Consider the following 11,893-nt stretch of genomic DNA (forward strand, 5'->3'; position numbering starts at 1 on the left):
TCCTCTGATGTTGCCTGGCCTGCTGTGTTCCTCCAGTTCCACAGTGTTGTCTCTGACTCCAGCATCTGCAGTTCTTGCAATCTCTGCGATTCCTTCTCCCCCTCAGCTTTCTGCTCCAAGGAAAACACACCCAGCCTGTCCAGTCTCTCCTCATAACTACGACTTTTCATCCGACGCAAAATCTTGATGAATCTCCTTTGCACCCTCTCCAGTGCAAGCATGTCATTCTCATAGTGTGGCAACTCAAACTGCATGCAGTATTCCATCTGTAGCCTAACCAATGTTTTGTAAAGTTGCAACAAGACTTCCTTGCTCCCATATTCTACACCTCAACTAATGGGCAAGTATCCCCTATGCCTTCTTCACCACCCTGTCTACCTGTGCTGACACCATCAGAGATCTATGAACTAGTACACCAGAGTCCCTTTGTTACCCCTAGGAACCTGTTATTCATGGTCTATATCCTTCCCTTATTCGACCTCCAAAAATGCATCACCCGACACTTACCAGGATTAAATTCCATTGCTCTGCCCAATTCACCAGCTGATCAGTGTCAGACTGTAGCCTGAGACCATCCTCCTCACTATCAACAACACCACCACCAATTTTTTGTTTCATCTACAAGCTTACTCATTATACCTTGTGTATTCACTTCCAAGTCTTTAACGTACATAATAAACTGCAAGTGTCCCACCACCAATCCCTGTGGTACACCACTGGCCACAGGCTTCCAATCACAAAAAAACCCTCCTACCTTTGATATGATATGGTTGACAGGATTAACACTTTTCTGTCCCAAATGGAATTCCAATATATCATTCATTCTCAATGCGAAATGATCAGTGCAAAGACTAAGATCTTCGGGTATGTAATGTTAAATTCAAGTGTCAGCTTCTTCCTCAATTATTCATGTTTTCATTCTTCCTAACATGTCAGCCCAGCACAATGTCCGTCGTTGGTCTGCAAGATGTTAAATTGCTGACAAAAATAAGTTTCAATCTAGATTTTATTTGTGCAGCATGAGTAACTGGTTTGAGTTTTCTTAAAAAATTACAAAAAGTGGAAATGAAAGTTCTGTAAATATACGAAATCTGAGTGAAAATCAAGAAATTTTGTCAGCCTTCATATGAAAGGACAGGCGTCAATCTGAGGTAAAAGCTCTGTCAAACACCCCCATCTGTATTGGCCGTTCTGTTTTGATGTGATGCCTTTTCTGGAACTTCTTGGCTTTCACTGCTGTTTGTCATTTTTATAAATGACCTGGATGAAGGCGTAGAAGGATGGGTTAGTAAATTTGCGGATGACACTAAAGTCGGTGGAATTGTGGATAGTGCGGGAGGATGTTGCAGGTTACAGAGGGACATAGATAAGCTGCAGAGCTGGGCTGAGAGGTGGCAAATGGAGTTTAATGCGGAAAAGTGTGAGATGATTCACTTTGGAAGGAGTAACAGGAATACAGAGTACTGGGCTAATGGTAAGATTCTTGGTAGTGTGGATGAGCAGAGAGATCTCGGTGTCCATGTGCATAGATCACTGAAAGTTGCCACCCAGGTTGATAGTGTTGTTAAGATAGCCGTACGGTGTGTTAGGTTTTATTGGTAGAGGGATTGAGTTTCGGAGCCATGAGGTCATGTTGCAGCTGTACAAAACTCTGGTGGGGCCGCACTTGGAGTATTGCGTACAGTTCTGGTCGCCACATTATAGGAAGGATGTGGAAGCATTGGAAAGAGTGCAGAGGAGATTTACCAGGATGTTGCCTGGTATGGAGGGAAGGTCTTATGAGGAAAGGCTGAGGGACTTGAGGCTGTTTTCGTTAGAGAGAAGAAGGTTAAGAGGTGACTTAATAGAGACATACAAGATGATCAGAGGATTAGATAGTGTGGATAGTGAGAGCCTTTTTCCTCGGATGGTGATGGCTAGCACGAGGGGACATAGCTTTAAATTGATGGGTGATAGATATAGGACAGATGTCAGAGGTAGGTTCTTTACTCAGAGAGTAGTAAAGGCGTGGAATGCCCTGCCTGCAACAGTAGTAGACTCGCCAACTTTAAGGGCATTTAAATGGTCATTGGATAAATATATGAATGATAATGGAATAGTTTAGGTTAGATGGGCTTCAGATTGGTTTCACAGGTCGGCGCAACATCGAGGGCCGAAGGGCCTGTACTGTACTGTAATGTTCTGTGTTCTATGTTCTGCTTGGAAATCTGTTGGCCTTAGAAGGAGTATTTTGCAGATTCTCCAGAATAATACGAAAGTGTTGATCGTTATATTATGAAGATGATTGTGTACATATGGTAAAATAAGATAAAGAACTGAAGATGCTGAAACAAAAATAGAAATTGCAGGAGAAATACAGCAATTCTGGCAGCACCTGTGGAGAAGAAGCAGAGTTAATGTTTCAAGTGCAGTGACGCTTCTTCAGAACTTCCAGTTTGAAACATTAATTCTGCTTTCTGTCAACAATGCTATAAAACCTCCTGAATTTCTTCAGCAATTTCTGTTTTTGTTGCCTATACTTGGGCTGTATTCCTTTGAATATAGAAGTTTGAGGGATCATCTGGTGGAGCTGTTTAAAATGCAAGAGTGGATTTGGTCAACACAGAGAAACTTGTTTCACATAGTAAGAGAATTAAGAACGAGGTGTCATGAATTACAATTAGAGCTAGATATTCAAAAGTGATTCAAGGAAGCACTTTTTCACATCAGGATCGGGTGGAATAGCCTAAGTTCTCCATCCCCCACCCCAGGCTATTGACGCTTTCAAAGCAGATCACTTGATATATGGGGATATAGAGCTGCATCAGGTAGGTTGAATTGATGTACAAATGGTCGTGTATAAAATGGAGTTTCCACCATTACATGTGATTCACATTTGGACAGCATTTGCTAAATGATACTGAGTTTTTTTTTCTAAAAAGTGCACTGACAACTATTTTAAAATTGTAAGTCAGGCTTGCAGTGTGATACATCTGTGCATGATAGGAGCTACATGTTAATATGCAAGGTCCTGTTCTTTGCTGACAGAAAGAGTATGTTATTACACACCTTTGGAGCAGATGGGACTTGAACCTGGGCATCCTAGCTCAGAGGTGGAGTCACCACCACCATGCCACAAGAGTCCTCCAGCATGTACACAGGCCTGTTTTATAATCAGCCTGCTGAGAGATGTTATCACACACCACTGGCGCAGGTGGGACTTGAACCAGGGCCTCCTGGCTCAGAGGTGATGACACTGACACTGCACCACAACAGCCCTCCAGCATGTATACAGCTTGTGCTTTTTTCAGCTCAAAGCAGGTGACAGCTATTCTCTGCATCATTTCTCAGGGCAATGCCTTAACCAATCAGTGTTGTCCTGCCTGGTTTAAATTTAACTGTCAGTCATCATCCAACTGGTGCATTCTCCATGGCAATACCTCGACTAGTCAGAGTTCACTTGCTGGTTAAACAGCACTGTCTTCTCATGTGGGATAAAAACCTTGTTTTCCTTTCACATTGGTATTTCTTGGGAACTGACCTGCTGAGTGCAAGATGAACAAATACTAAACTGGTTAAACTAACATCGGCATTCAACTGTGTAGTGGTCTTTTGATTTTGGCCATTGACAATTTGAGTTTGATGTCAGCAGCAAACAGACATTTACTCTTCTACTGAATTCTGCCCAGGATGATGGACCTGCTGCCAATGACTGTTTGAACTGTGTTTGCTGCCAGTTGTCATCCAACTATATTAATCTGTCTCCAAGTTCCCAAAGAACCAAACTTCCAGCAGCTTTCCTCTGTATCTCCAAAGCTTCCTATTCTACCTCTGCGCCTTTGTTAGCTGTAGATACATGTTCAGTGCTCTCCTACGATCACCCATGTATGCCTTTGTTTGCACCCTTTGTAACTTTAGTTCATCCAAAAATTCTTATGCTAACTCATTATCAAATCCCATTTACCCATCAACCCTGTGTTTGCCAAACTACATTAATTTCTAGTGTATTAACACCTTATAGTCCCTCCACAACTGTGCCCGTATTTATCTCTAGCCTCTATACAACGTAATCCCCTACTGTGAACTCTGTTTCCCTAGTTCAGGCCTCCTCTGTATCTCTGATTACCTTCACCCTATCACTAGAGCTACACAAGCATAGGAATAAACTCTGAATGTCTCTGCCTCTCTACCTTTCTCCACTCCTTTTAAAAATATCCTTAAGACTAATCTATTTCCTTAGGTGGCCTGGTATCACATTTTGTCCTCTGCGCTGCTTTGACAAGTTTGCAGTTCTAAAATTCTATATAAATAAAAGTAGTTATTAAATAAGCTGCCAAAAATGTAGTCCATCAAGATGATATCCTTGGTACATACTCATTCCCATCGTAGTCAAAAATTAGAAGTTTGGAATAGTTTCAAAATAAAGCATGAACCTAGCTAGTGAGGGCTCTGTTTAAAAAAATACCTCCCATCTGCTTTTTCACCTTCCTGCACAAGAACAAAGCATTTCCTTGTCTTGCATACTAGCAGTTTGTAAGTCTAATTTGCAATGCAAGTTCAACAAGGGTGATGCCTCTCCAAGCTCCAGACACTCTTATTCATGCATGATGATCAAATCATAATTTAGCTGATGGTTAACATTTTTGTTAAGCTTTGGAGGTTCGCAAAGATAAAAGATGTTAGTACATCTTAAGAAACCAGTGTCAGTATCAAAGATTCCTCAGTCAGTTAACAGCGAATTGAAGTTTCTTCTGCCTCAGTATGTATCTCAATTGCACCCTCACAGGGACCACACTACAGCAGCCAAATGATAAATTTACTTCCAAAATCAACCATCCTTGAGCTTTCTGGAAGTGAGGTTGTAATTTTAGTCTTTTTTATACACAGGCCCATTGCCACAAGGACTTACGGGTATGTGGCCCAAATGCTTTGAAGATCGTTACAGCCAACAGAGAGTCGTCTTCTCATCAACTGAGACTGGATTTACCCTTGTAACTTTAGTTCATCCAAAAATCCTTATCCTAACTCATTTTCAAGTCCCATTCACCCATCAGCCCTGTGTTTGCCAGACTACGTTGATTTCTAATGTATTAACACCTTATAGCTAATTAGGGTATAATTTTTATTTTGTAACTTTTAGCAGAGAGGTTTGAGGCTATTGTTGCTGCTGTATTGATTAGACAGTGAGGAATTACAGCACTGAAGGAAGTTCCTGCACTAGCTCATTAACCAAAGCTGTGTACTCCAATCCCATTTCCTTGCCCCCTTCAGTTTTTGTATATTTTTTCCCTTTTCACATACTCAGTTGTATTTTTAAGTTAAGTTGAGGGGGAAAGGGGGCTATAAATAAATGATAATCACCGTGTCCAATAGGGAATTCAGTAAAACAAACTTCTTTATCCTGAGAATGGTTTCAGTGAACTCTCCAATTCAGCAGCTTCTCTGAAGAACTCAGCTCCCTCACTGGCCTGCTGAGACCAATAGAAAACTCTGTCAGGGACACTGAATTATAGCTTGTGGAAAAATTTTCTGTTTATTTAAAAAAATATATAGTTTTGTCAAAATATTGATTTCCCTGTGTTGTAACTCTCCGTTGAAGGAAATTAAATTGTCACTCAAAGCATTGTGTTTCCATGTACACTTTCAAGCTGTTGTATCCAATTTCATTAATTAGTAAATAACATCTAGGAGCATGTTTTTATCATGAGCATATGTTTGTAATAATCAAACACTTAAGTAGACACAAGTTTTAGCAAAAGATCAGGAAGTCCTTGGGTCCAAGTAGTCTGCCCTGTTCTGATCAACCATATTTCCCTCACCATATCTCTCTCCAGAAATACATTGTGGTGCTATTGTGCACTGTCCACTTGATGGTCTTCATTGGTGACTCACTCTAAAAGCCAAGAATCCATGAAAGTGTAACTTCCCACTGCTCCACTTGCAAATGTTGAATGCTTATCTTTCATATCTCATCCTCTTGCTTTACTTAATTCTGGTGTTAGATGAGATTATGTTATTTCTTTACCAACAGTGGGAATTCAAATCTGAGTTATTAAGTTGCTTAACCCAACATAAGCAACTACCCTGCACCACTGTCCATGAAGTATACTGTATGATCCATGGAAATGCTTCATCTGAACCTACCTGATTTCTCACTTGACTAAGCCAGTCAAAGGATGAACCTTCCGAGTGCTATTATACAATTTCATGCAAGACCATTCAGACATTGATTTTGCAATTCATTTTAAATGTCTTTCCACGGAATTAACTACTGTGCAAATTCAATAATAGCACCTGAGTAAGCCTGACCACAAATGTTTTGCTTTGCTCCCTCGAATAGAAACCACACTGTCAGCTCAGGTTTCCAATCAAGAAGGAGGTGAGGATGGTGCAGCAGCTTCAACAGAAGACAGGGACATTGACTCTCCATCGAAAGATTCAATGCCAGGTATAGACAATTTAAACACACTTAGTTTTGGATATGTTAAGTAAAAATCTTGGATCAGTCAAGTTTACATAAACCTAATTGAGAAAATGGTGTTCTATCATCGACTGAACAGTTTCAGATAAAGCTTTGTTTGATTGAAGTAAAATATCTATACCATAATAATCACCTTGACTGACTAGGGTTAAGTGCTGCTGTAGGAGCCCCTTGTCTTGAGCAAACCAGTCTGGCGAAATGCTGGCTTTAACCCAGCGAATGTCTGTTTACAAAGCTCATCCACCTCCAGTCAGCTGACCATGTGGACAAAGTCAAGAAGGGAACTTGACAATCGAGGAGGTTTCGCTTCAGCCAAGGGTCTGTCAAACTTGAGAATGTTTGCCAGAATCACATTTTGAGTTCTAAAAACTGAATGCAAACGGATGGGATCTCTTCCCCAGAGGTCCATTTCCAGTTGATACAATCATAGTCATACAGCACAGAAAAGGCCCTTGGTCCATCGACTCTATTTATCTGAGTGTTGAGTTTACCTGAACCATATGGAACAAGGAGATTTCGAGATTAATCATGGTTCCCCCGAGTTAGTTAATTAATGCTTTCCACAGAGTTCACTGAATCTCAGACAAGCAGTTAGTGGGATCCTATAGCCATCCTTGAGAACTATAATTAAGCTTGTGGGATGTCAGGTTGATAATCTACCTTGCAACCTTTTCCTGAAACTGTGTGGATAAACTTCCGGCGAGAGTAGGATCATTAAGCTGTGATGACCACTGTGGTTAAATTGGCCATATGTACTCTCCAGAGATGTTTGCACAAGAACAAGTGAAGATGGGGTAAGTAATGGAGAGCACCCAGTACCAATTGCAGCATATTTAGTTCATGCTTTCAGGGACAGAAAATAGGAAAGAAAATGATCTCAAAAAACAAGCCACTCAAAATTCTTTGCCACTAACCATTGGCGTGCTTGGCCTAAGAAACACAGACTAGAAAGCACCACAATCCGTCTGCATCACTAAGTTAACTAATCTCAGCCAGAGACCTTTAATGAAACATGTCAGTCCTTGCTAGGGAGAGGACAGCCAGCAGGGTTTCCATTCTTAATTGCTGCTGACGATCCTGCTGAGCTGTGGACTTAGAAAGGCTTTGATTAGGAGACAATTAAGCTTGGATGTGAAACACAGCCTTGGCTGAAGAGCTTGCTGACATTGCCTAAACGAGACACCAGAGATTTAACAGAAAAGTTGGTGCCCAAAGGAGAAAGAAAAACTACAAGAGGGAGTGTAAGTGTATTTCTGATGTTTTGGAGATGTAGAAATGTGCTGCTATGCTTAGAGATGGTTGCTCAAGATTAGAATTTTGATTCATTTCATATCCCCTGTGAACAGTGGTCTTTCTGAGATTATCAAACCAGTCCGAACTAGTACTTCACTTACAGGGTATGTAAAAGGATGCCACCTCAGTAGCAGATGGATTTAACCCTAATAACAAGGGAATGCCCAATGAATGGCTGGACTCTAGGAAGCTCTGAGGAACAGAGGGATCATGGGATGCCTGTCCACAGATTCCTGAAGGTAGCAGGACAGGTTAATGGGGTGGTTAAGAAGGCATATGGGACACTTGCCTTTATCAGTTATGGCATAGATTATAAGAGCAGGGAGGCCATTGCTGGAGAGTACAGAGCTTTGGTTAGGCCACAGATGGCGTACTGTGTGCACTTCTGGTCGCCACACTATAGGAAGAATGTGATTCCACTGGAGGGGATGCAGAGCACATTCACCAGGATGTTGCCTGTGATAAAGCATTTCAGCTATGAAGAGAGGCTAGATAAACTTTGGTTGTTTTTTTGGAACAGAGAGGGTTGAGGGGGCACCTGATAGAGGTATATAAGATTGAAGGACAGGACAGGGTAAATAGAAAGCAACTGTTCCTCTTAGTCAAAGGGCCATTAACAAGGGCACATAATCTTAAAGTGAAAGACAAGAGATTTAGAGGGGATTTGAGGACAAGCATTTTCACCCAGAGGGTGGTGGGAGTCTGGAATGCATTGCCTAGGAGGGTAGTTGAGTGGGAAACCTCACAACTTTTAAAAAGTATTTGGATGAACACTTGAGAAGTCATAACATTCAAGACTATGGACCTTATGCAGGCAAGTGGGCCTAGTGTAAGTAGTAGTGTATTTTTGCTGTTAAAGACTCTATGGGCCAAAGGACCTCTTCTGTACTACAAAATTCTACAATTCAGTAGCTCTAAGAGGAGATGCTGGTGTCATTTTTTTTCAGAATAAGACAATTGGGATTGAAATCACAGTGTGTGATGTCAGTATCAAATATGTTACTATGTTTGATAACCCCTTACAACCCCCGATTGTTTAACACACTAATATACCCATTACTAATATAACCATTTTGTCCAATGAGTGTTCTGCCTTCCAATCTTTCTACCACAGTTCTCCCCATGATTTTTTTGATGGTGATCCCACTTCGGGGTATTGAGTACGAGAGTTGGCAGGTCGTGTTACAGTTGTATAGGACTTTGGTTCGACCACATTTGGAATACTGCGTACAGTTCTGGTTGTCACATTACCAAAAGGATGTGGATGCTTTGGAGAGGGTGCAGAGGAGGTTCACCAGGATGTTGCCTGGTATGGAGGGCGCTAGCTATGAAGAGAGGTTGAGTAGATTAGGATTATTTACATTAGAAAGACGGAGCTTGAGGGGGGACCTGATTGAGGTCTATAAAATCATGAGAGGTATAGACAGGGTGGATAGCAAGAAGCTTTTTCCCAGTGTGGGGGACTCAATTGCTAGGGGTCACGATTTCAAGGTGAGAGGGGAAAAGTTTAAGGGAGATATGCGTGGAAAGTTCTTTACGCAGAGGGTGGTGGGTGCCTGGAACGCGTTGCCAGCAGAGGTGGTAGAGGCGGGCACGATAGCGTCATTTAAGATGTATCTAGACAGATACATGAATGGGCAGGGAGCAGAGGGATGCAGATCCTTGGAAAATAGGCGACAGGTTTAGATAGAGGATCTGGATCGGCGCAGGCTTGGAGGGCTGAAGGGCCTGTTCCTGTGCTGTAATTTTCTTTGTTCTTTGTTCGAGGCTTGAAAATTGCCACAACTTCTTGAGAAGCGGTCAGCCATTTTTTTCCTCTTCATTTTGATGGAGGACGTGGGCATTGGTGATTAGCCTGGCATTTATCACCCATCACTAGTTGTCCTTGAACAGATTGCCATCTGAAATCACCTAGAAAGCCAATTAATAGTCAGCCACATTGCTGTCGGTCTGGAGTCACATGTAGGCCAGACCAGGTAAAGATGGCAGATCTCCTTCGCATAAGGCAATTGGTGAACCAAATAGGTCTTTACAACAATTGACAATAGTTGCATGGTAACCATTAGACCAACATTTCTTTTAAATTCTAGGTTTTTATTGAATTCAAATGTCACCATTTGTTATGGGGGGATTCAAACCTTTGGCTCCAGAACATTAACCTGGGGTCTTGGATTACTAGTCCAGTGATATTACTACTACGCATCCATCTCCCCTAAGAGCCTTGGAGCTCATGACTCCAAAATGCAGCTTGTAACCCCACTTGATGTTCTAACCTCATATAGAAACCTTGTTCTTACAAGGTAACCTGTTTGGGAGCAAAACTTAGGCTTGTAAAGTTAATAATTTCCATGTCCCTCGCAGCGATGTCTATTTACCAAAGGACCCAGCCCTTGAGTAGACCATGTATGATTGCGAAAATACGCTGGACCGAAATATCACTGAAAATGTGCATCTTTTGAGAATTACATGCCAAGTAAACTTTTCTGAATTGAATGAATAAGTTCAATTTAAGTGAATATTCTTTTGTTTACTTTAAAGCCAAGATAAAGCCTAAGTCTAACAAAAATGATGAAAAAGTTGTGAAGAAGAAAATATATGGTCCAATGAAAGTAAGTAACTTATCAATATAATCATTTCTGTAGAGTAAGAATGTTACCAGTCAGTTTGTAGGTTGGTCGTGCGAAGGCAATTTTAGATTTAATATATTAGGCGTATAATAAGTGACTGGAATCATGGCATGTTGTCACAGAGTGTTGGCAGGTGAGCTTCAGAGTTATTATTAAATCCTTAGTGTGGAAGCAGGCCACTCGGTCCATCGAGTCCATACCTCCCCTTGAAGAGCATCCCACCCAGACCTAGCCCCCCCAACCCTATCTCTGTAATCCTTCATTTCCCGTGGCTAATCTACCTAACCTGCACATCTTTAAAGTGTGGGAGGAAATTCATGCAGGCAAACAGAGAATGTACAAACTCCACACAGACAGTTGCTCGAGGGCGGAATTGAACCTGATCCCTGCTGCTGTGAGGCAAGAGTTGCTAACCACTGAGCCACTTTGCCGCCCCAATAAGACAAGATCCCATGCTGTTGAAGTTACTATTTTAGCATGGTAATTAATAGAAGACAGAGAGTTGGGAATCATAGAATCCCTCTAGTATGTAAGCAGGCCATTCAGCCCATCAAGTCACACCAACCCACCAAAGACCATCCACCTCCCAGACCTACCCTCACCCTATCCCTGTATCTCCCATGGCTAACTCACCTAGCCTGCGCACACTGGGAAATTTAGCAAGGCCAATCCACCTAACCTGCACATGTTTGGACTATGGGAGGAAACCAGAGCACCCAGAGGAATTTCACGCAAACACCGGAAGAATATGCTAACTCCACACAGACAGCCGCCCAAGGCAGGATTGAAACAAGGCTTCTAGTGTTGTGAGGCAGCAGTGCTAACCACTGAGCCACCACACCTTTCACCTTAGTTTTCACAAAATGTTGAGTTCAGTCTCGGCTTTGCTCTTACAGAGACAGCAAAGATGGGTCTTTCTACCTTGCTGGCCCCAAAGCAGTTCCCTTGTTTGCATTCTGTGGGCCTGGAAGCTTGAATGAGCTATTCTGAGTGGTGTGTAATTTCTTAATCAGAATGTGAGCATCAGCAATTTGAGAAATCAGCAATTTACCAGAAACATGCATTTAAACTTTCCATGTAACTCCCCGCCACCACCAATCCTTTTCCTGCTCCGTTGACGAGCACCCAGGAGACAGATATTGAAAACAAAAGCATGGGCTCCCTATATCTGGATAAGCATTATAATATCATTCTGAAGACAAGTCATATTTGACTTGAGCATTAACTCTGTTTCCCTCCGTACAAATGCTGCCAGACTTACTGAGTATGCCAGCACTTTCTGTTTTCGTTATATATAAAGCTACCGTTGGCCTGACCTGAAAGGTACTGTGTGGCACATTATTGTTAATCGATAATCCTTACAAAACTCTGACGACCTACTCCTGACTGCTGTGGTTTCTTGAGACACATTCTTCACCCATTGAAGTGCAGGGTAGGATCTGGAAGGAAGAATGGGAGGGAGGTGAGAGGACAAATTCATGTTTCCAGAAACTGGTGACACACACTTTTTCCT

At 41.9% G+C, this 11,893-nt stretch overlaps 1 protein-coding gene across 2 annotated transcripts in view; it reads left to right on the plus strand.

Annotated features, from left to right (window-relative positions):
- LOC109938951 (solute carrier family 4 member 1 adaptor protein) overlaps window positions 1–11,761 on the plus strand; it is a 104,625-nt gene extending 92,864 nt beyond the window's left edge. For both annotated transcript variants that reach the window (XM_048597412.1, XM_048597413.1), the window contains exons 12-13: window positions 6,320–6,427; window positions 10,292–11,761. In XM_048597412.1, the coding sequence (XP_048453369.1) occupies window positions 6,320–6,427; window positions 10,292–10,383 (200 nt within the window). In that variant the 3' untranslated portion in view covers window positions 10,384–11,761. The remainder of the gene's footprint in view (window positions 1–6,319; window positions 6,428–10,291) is intronic.
- Window positions 11,762–11,893: the final 132 nt, after the last annotated feature.

Source organism: Rhincodon typus, chromosome 5 (genome assembly GCF_021869965.1).
Source record: "Rhincodon typus isolate 14 chromosome 5, sRhiTyp1.1, whole genome shotgun sequence".
Taxonomy (NCBI): domain Eukaryota; kingdom Metazoa; phylum Chordata; class Chondrichthyes; order Orectolobiformes; family Rhincodontidae; genus Rhincodon; species Rhincodon typus.